We start from the raw sequence: 15,865 nt of genomic DNA, 5'->3' as shown, positions 1-15,865 counted from the left end.
AATTATTTTTTTTTATAATACCTCTATTTATAGGATTACAATATCAAATATCAAATGATATCATGAACATATCAAATGAAATCATGAACATGATTATTAATATAATTTAGGAATTATGATCATCAAAAGTCATTAAAGTATGATTAAAAAAGATACTTAAATTTTTATATTAAAAAATTATGAATCAATGAAAGAGTAGTAATTGATACATTCATTTTTGTACAATAATAAAAAATAAATAAAAAGAAAAAATGTCGAAAAAAAGATAAATAAGATTCTTGGTCAAAGAGATGTGCTACACCACTTTTCTTTTATCTAGATAATTCTTACTAAAAATATGAAGACTTCAAAGTTCCATATCAATAAACATTTTTTTTTTTTATAAATTATACAATATTTTAAAAATTATGAATTAACTTTACATTCTCATGTTTTATCATAATAGTTATTAAAAGTTGATTTACATGACTACAAAATTATATATACATGTTTTATTGAGTAGCATATATGTATGTGTTGACTTTCTTTTTCAGCTTCTATCTTCAAAAATATCCTGACATAAAAACAAAAGTTAACCTTACAACAACAACAACAAAATATAAAAAAGAAGTTAACTAATCAAATAAAAACTTTAAAGAATTTTTTATTATGAGTTAAAGATAAAGGAAGGATCTTGTTGTCAACATAACATAACCTAATGCTCTAAAAACTACAAAAAGAAGAAAAAAAATTCTTTATAAACTACAAAGAGAAGCAAAGAGAAAAAATCAAACATTTTTTCTAAAAAAATTGTGATTCATATTATCATGAATTCAAAAATAATAATATTGAATTTATATTTGCAACAGAAAAAAAGTGACAAATATATTAGGCACATGAAATAGTTTTACCTTGTAAAATTGAACTGCACAAAAATGTCTAACAATATTCATTATAGATCTATCTCCTGCAAAATCAGATCAAAGAAGACAAAAAATTAACCAACAAAAGAGATAAAAGATGAAGAATAAGGAAAAATGTAAAAAAAATAATCATCACATATGTCTCAAAATAGGTTTTTATAAGTGTGATTTTAAGATGTCATAAATTTTTATATTAAATTATTTGAGGGTTATGCATATGAAAGGTTAGGAGTTATGAACATTATTAATATTTATTAAGAGTAAAATTTATGTAATTGAAGAGGTATGAAAATAAAATAATTGAAAGAAAAAAAGAAAAATGCCAAAAAAACACAAAAAAAAAAGATAAATAAGAATCAAGCCCTCAGAGAGTGCCACGTCATTATTTTCATATCCAGCTTTATTATATTATATAGATTCGCGTATCTCATATTGTGTGCGCATTAATGGATGAAATGATGGTAATCTCATAAAGTAAAGTCCGAAGAAGATAAAGAGTATATATAGATCTTATCACTATCTTAGAGGTAGAGAATTGTTTCGATAGACCCTTGACTCAAACAAAAAAAAAACAGTCCAAACTCCAAAATAATATAGAGAAAGAAATAACAAAAATGAAGACAATCATGACAAAATACTACAGACAACCTGACAAATCATTCTAAACAATAGTCATAACAAGATACAACAATAACCAAAGTGTAAAAAAAATTCACAAATAGTAAGCAAACTCAAAGGATAAGAAAAAGTACAAGAGTAATAATACAACTAATAGTAAAGAGGAATAAGAGAGACAACAATCAACTAACTAACTAACCTCCTACTCAAATATGTGTCCTCCATAACCTCATATCTAAGGTTATGTCGTCGGTAAGCTGAAGTTGCATCATCTGATGTCTAATCACCTATCTCCAATACTTCTTCAGTCTACCTCTACCTGAAACTATAGGTAATCTCTCAGACCTCCACATTGGGGCATTCGTGCATCTCCTTTGCACATGTCTGAATCATCTCAATCTCGATTCCTGCATCTTATCCTCTATGGAGCCACCCCTACTTTGGCTTCATTTTTGATCTTGTCTCTCCTCATTTGCCCACACATCCATCTCAGCATCCTCACTCCGCAACTATCATCTTCTTCTGAACGCAGGAGTTCTTGACTAGACAACACTCTTCTGTATATAATACAATTGATCTATCTATCGCTTTATAAAACTTATTGTCTCTTTAAGTTTTGGTGACAACTTAATATATTTTATATATGTATTGATAATTAAATTTTTTTACACTATCACTGTAGTTTAACTACTATGCCAAGGTAATTAGTTAACATATTTACGGAGATCTACATGTAATAGTGTAAAAGGTTTTTTAAACTACCGTAAGCTTAAGGTTTATTAATTGGTACTTACTTCTTGGCTGCTTCGAGAAAGAAATGGACTTTATGGTGCAAATCATGTTGTAGTGAAAACTACAGCAACGTGTACAAATTGAAGTTAACTAACAACATCATGATGATTTAAACAACTCTATAAATTAATTAACAAATCCTAGCTCCATCAAAAGAGTACCTTCTTTCATTATAAAGTTAATACTTTTTTTTTTACGATATAAAGTTACTTTTTTTTTATTGTGATGAAAAAGCTAAACACTTAAAATATTTTCTATTTCAACCCTCTTTTACTGCATTATCCTCACTACAATATTTTCCAACTCTTCTCATTTTTTTCCATACCCTTCACAAAGGAAAATGTATCATAAAAGAATATCTTTCATAAATAAATGTCAAACATGTTATAAATTCATTGAATTAGTGGACTATCCATATTCTCAATACATGAACTACTTATATTCATGTATGTGTATTTCCAAGGTTCGATGAACCATTTTAATAAGAATGTATTAATTTATTATGACACTTAATATGGTGACTTTTGGAGTGATTTCTCTACCTATAAATAGGGTTGTTCATTCACCATTGTAAGACACACTTGAAGACATTTGAATAAGATGATCTTTACATTATACTTCTCATACATCTTGTCTATATTATTTATAGTACATTGCTTATATTTTACAACATGTTATCAGCACGAGACTCTAGCTAACTGGGATTGAGTTTTAGTTGCTTTAGCTCATATTTTACTCAGTTCATGTTCTGGTTGATCTCCTTATGAGAATCAAAAAGGAAAATGGTAACTATTGCAATCAAGAATATTATATGCATAAATTAGGTATGTATTTCTAGAATCTTTTTATGATTTAAAAATAAATTTCATTTGGTACTTTGCAATACAATAGTGTTCGGTCACCAACTTTGACTGTAAATCAAAGGTATATACTACTACTAGTTGAATATTCTCTGCTCCTCGAAATTCTTTAAATAGAAGAAAATATAAATTTTTGGTAGCATCAGTTTAAGTACTGTTTTGACTACACTAATTTTGAGGGTAAATTTAATATTTTTTGTGTTACAATTGTTTATATTGTCGAAGGCATTAGTTGACAGAAGTAATTATATTTTATGAATTTTAAGTTGGGGGAAGTTGCATGAAGAGTTGGGCACTGAACTCACTCTCAACACAACTTTTCATCCATTACTTTGGAGGACATTGGGATAAATCCCTACCTTTGTATGAGTTCTCCTACAACAATAGCTATCACTTCGGCATTGACATGGCATCGTTCGATGCACTTTATGGGAGGGTTGTAGATCGCCCATATGATGGTTTGAGGCTGGATATGTGAAACCTTTGGAGGTGGATTTTGTAAAGGATGCTCAGTTTAAGGTGAGAAGTATCCAAGCTAATTAAGCTTCTAGCCACTCGGGGATGAGTGATGGGTAAATTTGTATTTATTGTAACGACTTGTTCCCATCATTATGGATAAGCCAATGGGGAAGTAATTTGAGCCAGAAAACTTCTAAGTAGTAACTTGAAAATTTCCAACCTAGGCCAAACTTGGACAAAATCTGAGCCAGGTGATGTATAGGATAATCCGGTTATGGATGGGGGATGTGTTTATGAATTTGATCATTTGAGTGGATAACCAAGATGATAAGAAGCCTGTATGGCTTTACGAATCAAATTTGGGCGGGCAAAACTCCCGTTATTAATCTTAGTGTTAAAGGGTAGTTTTAGAACATCAAGGTTTGAGGGCGTGTTGTAAAATAGGGACTTGGAACACAAATTATGAGTGTTTGTCTCCATGCAACCACCCACGACAAGATTATTCCTACCATGGTGAGCCAGTCGTGAGTAAAAACGAAAAAAGTCTCAAAAACGTTATTTTTCTATAAACTTCGTTCTTCAAGAGCAAAAGAGCGACCTAGGACTATTTCTTCTTTTTTTCCCCACTAATTCTTATGCTAAATGTAAGTCAATTACTCCCCTAATTCGTAAATTGATTCTTAGAACTTAGAATACTTGTTATTTATCCTTGGGGGAGGGTTTTGGCTTGAATTTAATGGTGGAAAAAAGCCGTAGTTGGGTGTTAGGATCATGGAATTGGCCAAGGGTTAGTATTTGGACATAATCTTGGTAAACTAGGCCATTATTATTGATCCTTTGCATCAATTACTTGTTTTAGACTAAGAACAAGCTGAGAGACTCTAGGAAGGGAAAGCTCAAGTTTCTTAAGAGTGTTCATGCTTGGTTCCGAGATAGGTGATGGTTTGATTTCACGTCTGTGTTATATATGTTTGCTAACTCCTCCATTATATTCATGCATGTATGTGAATAGGGGAAGATGAAATGAATCTAATGAAATGACTATTTATGATTCCGTAGCATGCAATGAACCTGTTACCTGAATGTACGATACAAGTGTGTAAATCATTCATTGTGGTGCTGATTGTGTTTGTGATTGTGGTTGATTGGATCGGGTGTCACGTTCCGACACACAAACCGTTTAAGTGTGGGTTCCATTTGTCACGACCTAAATTCATAAGTCGTGATGGCACTTTTGTTCCCAATCAATAGGTAAGGAAACATATTTTACCAATTTTAACTAACTAATGAGGTAAAAGGTATACAACGAGTAAAATATCTCCAACACTAAGTCCTTGATAAATACGAAATGTGGAAAACTAAAATACCACCAAAGAATTGGTGTCATAAGTACAAGAGTTTCTAAATATGGTGCAAGTCTGAAACTAAAATGACAAATCCAAACATAAGGGATATCCTGTCTGAATACTAAAATAGCATAATAAATAAAAGATAGAGGGAGGTGTGGGCCACAGAACAGCCAAGCAGCTCACCATAACTCCAAGATACTCCAAGCACAGACTAAAAAAACTTCACGAGATATGCTCGTACTCAGATTCAAATCTGCACCACAGAAGAGTGCAACAAGTGTAGTATGAGTACGAAACCACGTGTACCCAGTATATATTATAGACCGATAATGAAGAAGTAGTGACCAGAGTTTATATAAGAAAAATCAGTTCCTTACTTATACAAGTCTATATTACACTTACCAGTCAAGTTTCATCAAATAGAGGTAATCAAATATCAAGTACTTTCCAACCACCAATAAAACACATAATCATCAAGAATGAAGGATGTCATGAGATGCAATGCAATATGACACCATGAAATGATATGCCTCAGAATACCAAGTACTCTCTCAACCGTATATGCATGATACTCCTCGGAAATACATCGAGAGTTCATAACCCATGGGGGACTCGCGAGGTCCATCTACCGACACAGACGATCTCCACGTGTCTGTGCGGATGATCTCATTGCACTATCATATAATTAAATAATTTCTGCACGGACGATCTCCATGTGCCCAAATTATAATCTTAATATCTCACCATCCCCAACACGGACGATCTCCATGTGCCCAACTTATACTCAGTCTCATGTCAATGCATGTGCACAATATGATTTCAAATAAAGGGGATGATAATGCATCTCAATCAATCAAAGATCAACATATTATATAACCACTTCAACTATCACATTTATACGGGTTCAATAAAGTAACACAATCACACAAAAAAATTCAACTTATTAATATATCAACTAATGCCCATATGCTTTGGCATTCTCGTATTTCAATCCGCATTCTATAGTAATAAACTTTCCCTTTATAACACCGGTACTCGTACCAATGCCCGTCACACCATTGGTACGAGACCCCCAACTTTCAACCTTACCCATTTTCTATTCCATTTTTAATCTTTAATTAGAAAATGTCCTCAACGAAGTCTAAAATTCTTAACATACCTTGAGTGCCGAACACGTGCCACGAATCCTCAAGATTTTTCCTTCCCTTTTCGCAAAGCTTCAGAAATGTTCTCAATCTACCAATTATGCAATATTCGTAAGTTAGCGAGTTCATAGGCACTACCCATATTGTTATATGTCTATCATAGACCCAAAAACTCACTCATATCTCTAATCGAGCTCCTAAAATTTATATGTCAAGAATCATATTTGTTCAATTTCAAGCCTAGGGTAAATCCTTAATTTCTCAAAAAACCATAAATCTAATGGTGTTTATATAACCCAATACACCTAATATTTAATTATCTATCTCAATATGTTAAACTTAAATCTTAATTTGATAATCATATATTATTAAAAGTGGGAAGCTCTTGTCTTCAAAGTTGATTTACCATTTTACCCTTGTACTAAATCATTTTTTATAAAGCTCTTGTCTTCAAAGTTGATTTACCATTTTATCCTTATACTAAATCATTTTTTATAAACTAATTTTTATTTACACCATAATTAAAATAAATCTTCAATAAAATGAATTGAACGGATGATTTGAAAGTGGAGTAATAATACTTTAATTATCACACTTATTTCAATGATTTAATAGGGATTGATGACAATTATCTTTCTTTCCCTGTTTATTTTTTGGTTTATTCATTTTATATTAAAATTTTGATCATTATCATATTATATCAAGTAGAAACTTTCCAAATGAAAAATTGAATTACCAAATCGCCTATTAAAAGTTAAACATCATTTTAACCTTCAAGCAACTATTATTTCAAAAAAGTTTATAATATAAAAATATAAATACACACATTTCATACAATAAAAATAAAATGTTTGCATTTAATAATTATAATAACCATAACTTTATACGAAACGTTGGTGGTTCAATTATTTAATTGTTACGTTAACCAATGGCCAACCTTTCATTGCTACAGTAAGTAAGTACAAAGAAGTTGAAAAGTTGAATTGAATATTAATTAGTAAATAAATGAAATGAAATTTCAAAGGACTGGGAAAAACATTATATAAAGGCTAAATGAGTTTACTAATTTCCCATCTCCTCTTTGTAACTTTTAAGATTGAATGCAAATTATTTTATCTTCGATTTCATTGTTTTTTATGCCTTCTAATAGTTTGCATAAAAGAAGAGATGAGAAGTATATATGTAAGATTGTTGATGCCAAATTAGACTAGATGTCATATTCAATTTTTACTACTCTTGAATTATCAGCTATAATATTATCTTCTGAGAAATCATGGTCAAAATCACCATCTCTCCTCCTTTTCAACTATCAATATTACATTGTTTTTTGTGATAATTAATCTTGGATCGTGGAGGGCTTGATTTCTCCGGAAGGTTGATCATAGTTGACATAAATGAATTCATTGTTATAGTATAATTTGATTACAATTCTTTATGATACAAAGCTTTCTACAAATAAGTTATTTCATCTAAAGAAATGGTGTTATTTGAACGCGTTGATTGATGCTAGCTCCTCATCATGTTGATTACTGGCTATAACCTTTTATCATCATTAATCCTTTTTGTGTATGCATGACATATTTGGTTAATTAGAATTACAATACTTTGATTTCACATGTATTGGAATTTCATTTGCTTGGGTGCTTTTGTTTCCAGGCACAATTGTTAAGATTATAACAATTAGTTTTAAATTCTTAATAAGCATATATTATTTGCGTGTTGTAAATTTTAACAAGAAGTTTTAAATATTTTAAATATCATATCTAAGTTTTTTGTTTAAATATTTCAGATTCATTGTTTTGCTATTTGGTATGAGCATCACAATTCATTAGTCAAATATTATGTCATGAAATTTAATACTTAATGTTATTAGGTGCAAATATTTAATACTAATACTTCTTTATAAACAAAATATTTGCACCTAATAACATTAAAATGTAACTCATTTTTTACATTTTGCTTATCTAACTAAATATAGTTATTCAATTTTTTAGTTCTGATAGTAATTAATCATTTATCGCTCAACGAAGAAGTCATTCAAATTGGATGAGTGTTACGTTCATCAATTTTAGTTTGTACCTTTTTTTCGTTATTGACTACACTATGGTTTTAATATAACTTTTATCGTGTATACTACTTGTTTGAAACATGTGCAACGCAGTGTTCAGAAACTAGTTAATTTAAAAGGGTCAACGTAAAACCTAATCTATGAACAAGCAGAGTGCACTGCAAACATGACCCTTGGCAAACCATTCTATAAAATGCCTAATCTCAAAAAAATTACATATCAAATGCCAATCATTGGCATGATTGCCTAATGATTGGCACATAATCTTGTTTCCCCCACCATTGACTAATACCTCATTCCTTTAAAATAAAAGTGCACCAAATTGTCATCCCAATTCCTTTCCAAAAACAACTGAATAATTAATGATAACGGCATATGCCTTCAAAAATAACAAAAATGATTAATGACAGCTGCCTACATCTATACAACCAAATATACAAATCCTTAGTTCTTAATTTCGATCCAGACGAGAAGATTACTACTACTTCCTGCACACTTGTTTTAATTCCCTTGCACCAAAATATTTTATAACAATTAATGATACTTCTCAAATCAATAATTTCACTTCCCGATGAGAATGATAGCAACCATTACCTAGAGCACGTTGTTCCTCTTCGTTCTATGTTCGTCCGCCGTACATGTCAGTTACTGCACCTTTATTTTCTTTTTAAAAATAAATCCCACTAATTTATTTAACTTATATGGGTCAGATGGAAAAAGAGTATTAATTAAATTGTGGATTTTGGCCCACTCTCTATTCAACTATAATACTCATTAACAAAAAATCATCGACCAGATACTCGTAGTTACCGAATAGTTTAAAATACCCTTTTAAATTTTTTGGGAAGAGCCAAAATAGTCTTAGTTCTCAAAACGACCTAGAGGGTCGTTACATCATCTACCACTTAAACAAACGTTCGTCTCGAATGGTAAAAGAATAGAACACACCTGAATGCTCAAAAAGCTGAGGATATCTACTACTCATGTCTGACTCGGTCTCCCATGTAGCCTCATCCACTGGACGATGCTTCCATTGAACCTTTATTGAAGCAATCTCTTTCGACCTCAACTTTTGAATTTGCCTATCCAAAATGGTTACCGGCTCCTCCTCAAAAGTCAAATTCTGATCAAGTAACACCGAATCCCATTGAATCACATGAGCACCACCCTGGTGATACTTTTTCAACATCGAACTATGAAATACGGGATGAACACCCGACAAACCAGGCGGCAAAGCCAACTGATACGCCATTTCACCAATACGCTCCACAATCTCGAAAGGACCAATATACCTTGGGCTCAACCTGCCCTTCCTTCCAAATCTCATCACACCCTTCATGGGTGAAACCTTCAATAGAAACCACTTTCCCACCATGAACTCCAAATCACGAACCTTCCGATCTGCATAACTTTTTTGCCTACTCTGAGCCATGAGAAGTCTATCTTGGATCAACTTAACCTTGTCCAAGGACTCCCTCAGCTAATCTGTACCCCACGGTCTAACCTCAAATGCATCAAACCAACTGATTGAAGATTGACATCTCCTACCATACAAAGCCTCAAATGGTGCCATCTCAATACTCGAACGGTAACTATTATTGTAAGCAAACTCCACTAATGGTAAGAACTTATCCCAGTGACCACCAAAGTCGATCACACATGCCCGCAACATGTCCTCAAGAACCTGAATAGTCCGTTCAGATTGACCGTTCATTTGAGGGTGAAAGGCTGTACTAAGATCCACCTGAGTCCCCAACTCCTTCTGCATAGACCGCCAGAAATGAGATGTAAATTGTGTGCCACGATCTGAAATAATAGAAATAGGGACCCCATACAAGCGAACTATCTCTCGAATATAGATCTTGGCTAATTTCTCTGAATTATAGGTAGTCTGAACTGGTACAAAGTGTCCAGACTTGGTCAGTCGATCCACGATGACTCATATAGCATCAAACTTACCCAAGGTACGAGGCAAACCTACCACAAAGTCCATAGCAATGCGCTCCCACTTCCACTCAGGTATGGGCATCCTCTGGGTTACACCTCCAGGCTTTTGGTGTTCATACTTCACTTGCTGACAATTTAAACACCGAGATACAAAATCTACTATATCATTTTTTCATATGACACCACCAATAATGCTGCTTCAAGTCACAATACATCTTAGTAGCCCCTGGATGGATAGAGTACCTCGAACTATGTGCCTCCTCCATGATCAGTCTAGTAAACTCACCTGTCCGACGAACACAAATACGACCTTTTATCCTCACTATCAAGAATTGCATCCTTGGTTTCTCCCTTTGACACCTTGTCTCTAGTCTTACATAAATCACCATCATCAAACTGTTGAGCCCGAATTTGCTCCAACAAGGATGACCTAGCCTCCATATATGCCAACACCTTACCATATTCTGAAATATCAAGCCTCACAAAGCTATTGCCCAAGGATTGGACATCCTTAGCTAAAGGACGCTTGCCAGCCTGTAACAAGGCTAGACTACCCATACTTACCGCCTTTCGCCTCAAGGCATCTGCTACCGCATTTGCCTTACCCGGATGATAAAGAATAGTCATGTCGTAATCTTTGAGCAACTCCAACCACCTCCGCTGCCTCAAATTGAGATCCCTCTGATTGAATATATATATATATATATATATATATATATATATATATATATATATTGGAGACTACGATGATCCGTGAACACCTCACAATGCACACCATAAAGATAATGCCTCCAAATTTTCAATGCAAACACAACAACCGCTGAACACCTCACAATGCACACCATAAAGATAATGCCACCAAATTTTTAATGCAAACACAACAGCCGCCAACTCCAAATCATGAATAGGATAGTTCTTCTCATGAACCTTCAACTGCCTCGAAGCATAAGTTATCACCTTCCCCTTCTGCATAAATACGAAACCAAGACCGATTCGAGAAGCATCATAATATACAACAAAACCCTCTCCCTCTACGATAGGGTCAAAATCAGAGCAGTAGTCAATAAAGTCTTGAGCTTTTGAAAACTCATCTCACTCTCATCAAACCACTGTAAAACCACTTCTTTCTGGGTCAATCTAGTTAATGGGGATGCAATGGATGAGAACCCCTTTACAAACCGTCGATAATAACTTGCAAGGCGTAAGAAACTCCGAATCTCAGTAACTGAAGTAGGTTTGACCCAATCTCGAACTACCTCAATCTTTTTAGGATCCACCATAATACCTTCTTTAGAAACTACATGTCCCAAGAATGCTATCGAACTAAGCCAAAACTCACACTTTAAAAACTTTGCATAGAGCTTCTTTTCCTTCAGAATCCCAAGCACAATCCTCATATGATCGTGTTCCTCCTTACTACGGGAGTATATCAATATATCATCTATGAAGACAATAACAAAGGAATTTGTTAAGATGTATGCGTCCACTATCAGTCAATGGACCAGGTCTCTTGTAATAAAGCGTAAACAACAAACAGAGGACAACACCAAAAGTTTACGTGGAAACCTCCTTGTTCAAGGGAGTAAAACCATGACCTGTCGCACAAGATTTTCAATTGTTTTCACTAATCTCTTCAAGAAAAAGTGAAACACAGTTACAACCAAAGTGAGAAAAAGCTATTAATCTCACAACTAAGTAATAATCCTATTACTTACTGAGCCTAAGCAGATACCACACTGCTCACTAAGCTATCACCCCTAGACAACTTAGAATTCAACTAAGCAGATACCACACTGCCCACTAAATCAACTAGCTCCTAAATGACTTAGAATTTTACTAAGCAGATACAACATTGCCTACTAAATCAGTTAACTCTAACCGATTTAGACTTTTACAAACCGAACAAAATATCTGAATCCTTTATAGATTAGGAACAAATTTACAATGTAAGCACGAAAGATATAATCCTAAGACAACTAGACAGCCTTCAGCTCCATCAGGTCCTTGTTGCTTTTGAGGATGATACTTCTTTAAAGTAGGTCTTTGCAAGTGTTCTTGAGAATTTTCAAGTTGCAAAAACTTATAAAATGATATTTTTTGATGATGAGAAGTTTTGATGATTTGACAAACTTGGGATCGATCCAGTTACCTGAAAAGTCTTATTGATAGGGGAAACTGGTGAAAGGGGTAACTAGTAAATAAATGTGTTATCATCAAAAATGGGGAAAATGTTATTTTGGAGCTAATGTTAAGTTTTGATAATTTAACAAACTTATGGATCTAACAAAGGACTATATCCTTCTTATCGGGAGTTCGGACTGACGACAGGGCAAATGAATGAATAGACTCAGTGTGAGGAACATTTGTGCGTCATCATCAAAAAAGGGAAAAATGTTATATTCTAGGTGTTTTGATGATCCTCACAAATGTAGGGACCCAGTCCCTGGCATAGTGCTCTCATCTATTTTCATAGGGTACATTTGTAAAGCTGTCATGTTAGGTGGTGGATGAAAAGTGCAGTGTACTACACCAATAGGAAGAGCGGACGAGATTTTCTTTTTTAATGGCTCACAATTGTAGGGACCCGATCCCTGGCAGAGTTCTCTACAACAGATGTATAATGGGATACAGCTGGAAAGCTGTCGCATCAGAGGTTGGTGAGGTCGCCAGTGTACCACACCAATGAGAATGGACGAGGTTGTTTGTCTAGCGGTTAATACATATTTTTGATTGATATTTTCAACATGACAAACAACATATCAAATTCATTCATTAAAAAGAAGAGGAGAGCCAACAAGCCTTTTCAAGAAATCCCAAAGAACATTGCAAAAGACCTGGTCCTTACAAGACTGCGATATGAAAAGGTGACAAGACAGCCGTCAGAAAAGCTGCCACCCCTGATGTGGTAGGTGAGCAACTTTTCTGAACAACAGACTTTTGACCAATAAGGTCATCTCAAGAAGTTTGTGTGTATTTTATATAGTCTCCTCACCAAAACACAAACTTAAGATTTGGCAAACAAAAGCTTGGATTTTCTCTAAAAATTCATAAGCTTGAAAAGAAGGCCATCTTCAAGGAAGAACAATCCTCATGCTCAACAAAAATATCTGATAGAGTGCTGAATCATCTTTGTTGAGTTTGAGTTTTGTGTCTATCATTTTATAAGTTTTTGCAACTCGAAAATTCTCAAGAACACTTGCAAAGACCTACTTTAAAGATGTATCATCTTCAAGAGTAACATGGACCTGATAGATCTGAAGGTTGTCTAATTGTCTTAGGATTATATCTTCCGTGCTTACATTGTAAATCTTTTCCTAATCTATAAAGGATTCAGATATTTTGTTCGGTTTGTAAAAGTCTAAATCGGTTAGAGTTAACTGATTTAGTAGGTAGTGTTGTATCTGCTTAGTAAAATTCTAATCAACTAGCTCCTAGATGACTTAGAATTTTACTAATCAGATACAACACTGCCCACTAAATCAGTTAACTCTAATTGATTTAGACATTTAAAAATTGAAAAAAATATCTGAATCCTTTATAGATTAGGAACAGATTTACAATGTAAGCACGAAAGATATAATCCTAAGACAACTAGACAGCCTTCAGCTCTATCAGGTCCTTCTTGCTCTTGAGGATGATACTTCTTTAAAGTAGGTCTTTGCAAGTGTTCTTGAGAATTTTCAAGTTGCAAAATCTTATAAAATGATAGACACAAAACTCAAACTCAACAAAGATGCATAACACTCTATCAGATCCTTTTATTGAGCATGAGTATTGTTCTTCCTTGAAGATGACCTTCTTTTCAAACTTGTGAATTTTCAGAGAAAATCCAAGTTTTTGTTTGCCAAATCTTAAGTTTGTGTTTTGGTGAGGAGACTATATAAAAAACACACAAACTTCTTGAGACGACCTTATTGGCCAAAAGCCTGCTGTTCAAAAAGGTTGCTCACCTACCACATCAGGGGTGACAACTTTTCTGATGGTTGTCTTGTCACCTTTTCATATCATAGTCTTATAGGGACTAGGTCCCTTGCAATGTTCTTTGGGAGTTCTTGAAAAGGCTTGCTGGCTCTCTTCCTCATTTTAATGAATGAGTTTGATATGTTATTTGCCATGTTGAAAATATCAATCATAAAGACATATTAACCGCTTGACAAACAACCTCGTCCATTCTGATTGGTACACTGACGACCTCACCAACCTATGACGCGACAACTTTCCAATTGTATCCCATTATACATATGATGGAGAGAACTATGCTAGGGACCGGGTCCCAACAATTGTTAGCCACTGAAACAAAAAATCTCGTCCGCTCTTCATATTGGCGCAATACACTGCAATTTTCACCCACCATCTAACATGACAACTTTACAATTGTATCCTATGATGAATATAGACGAGAGCACTCTGCCAGGGACTGGGTCCCTGTATTTGTGAGTATCATCAAAATGCCTAGAATATAATAGAATCCAAGTACGGTCTGAACACTCCGTTCATCAAGTCCATAAAAGCTGCTGGGGCATTAGTCAATCCGAAAGACATCGCCAAAAACTCGTAATGCCATAACGTGTTCGAAAAGCTGTCTTAGGGATACTCTCCACCCTAACCTTCAGCTGATGATAGCAGAATCTCAAGTCAATCTTGGAGAAAACTAAAGCACCTTACAACTGATCAAATAAATCATCAATACGAGGTATCAGGTACTTATTTCTGATGGTTATAGTCAAAACACATACACATCGATTCATCTTTCTTGATCACAAATAACACTGGAGCACCCCAAGGAGATACACTCGGTCTTATAAAACCCTTGCTCAACAAATCCTGCAACTGCTTCTTCAACTCTTTCAATTCAGTCGGTTCCATACAATAAGGAGGAATGGAAATAGGTTGAGTGCCTGGCTCTACGTCAATACAAAAATCAATATCACGATCAGATGGAAGACCTAGTAAATCTGTCGAAAATACCTCTGAAAATTTACTCACCACCGAAATAGACTCAAGCATAGGAGTCTCAACACTAGTATCTCGAATGTGCGCCAAGTAAGCCAAACATCATCTCTCTACCAAATGACAAGCCTTAAGAAATAATATCACCCCTTTAGGAGGGTGACTAAGAGAATCTGTCCATTCTACTGTAAGAATTCTAGGCATAGCTAATGTAACTTTCTTGGCATGAAAAATTAAAATTACGTGATAAGGAGATAACCAATTCATACCAAGAATCACATCAAAATCTACCATATTTAAGACCTTTAAATCTTCATGAGTGTCATATCCCATCAAGGTAATTATACATAATCGATACACCCGATCTACCACTACAGAATCCCCAACAGGAGTAGAAACATGTACCAGCAATCAAGAGACTTATATAATATATCCAGACTCGAAGCAAAATATGTGGACACGTATAAATAAGTAGAGCTTGGATCAAATAATACAGTAGCTGGTCGATGACAAACAGGAATAATACCTGTGATAACAACATCTAAAGCCTCAGCCTCTAGCCTACCCGGAAAAGCATAACAGTGAGAACGACCGCCCTCGGACTGTGAACCTCCACGACCACCACATCGACCAGAAGGAGAACCACATCTACCTGAATGAGAACCACCTCTGCCACTCTGTACACCTCCCCTAGTTGGAGGTTGTGCAGCCCTGAAAGTCAAAGCATGAGAACCCTGATGTAAGCCCCCACGTCTGGGCCTCGGGCAATCTCTCA

At 34.4% G+C, this 15,865-nt stretch overlaps 1 protein-coding gene across 1 annotated transcript; it reads right to left on the bottom strand.

Annotated features, from left to right (window-relative positions):
• Positions 1–9,091: 9,091 nt before the first annotated feature.
• On the bottom strand, positions 9,092–9,625 carry LOC125836041 (uncharacterized). The gene has a single exon (XM_049515133.1). The coding sequence runs from the start codon at positions 9,623–9,625 to the stop codon at positions 9,092–9,094; it is 534 nt and encodes a 177-aa protein (XP_049371090.1).
• Between the last annotated feature and the right edge of the window lie 6,240 nt (positions 9,626–15,865).

The sequence above is a fragment of the Solanum verrucosum genome, unplaced genomic scaffold (assembly GCF_900185275.1).
Source record: "Solanum verrucosum unplaced genomic scaffold, falcon-dt-bn FXZP01000208.1, whole genome shotgun sequence".
Classification (NCBI taxonomy): Eukaryota; Viridiplantae; Streptophyta; class Magnoliopsida; order Solanales; family Solanaceae; genus Solanum; species Solanum verrucosum.
The sequence above is the reverse complement of the archived record's forward strand: the minus strand, read 5'-3'. Positions and strand labels throughout refer to the sequence as shown.

What these genes read in the sequence shown, in the direction of transcription:
- LOC125836041 (XM_049515133.1), bottom strand. Translation starts at nt 9,625, where the DNA reads ATGGCTCAGAGTAGGCAAAAAAGTTATGCAGATCGGAAGGTTCGTGAT.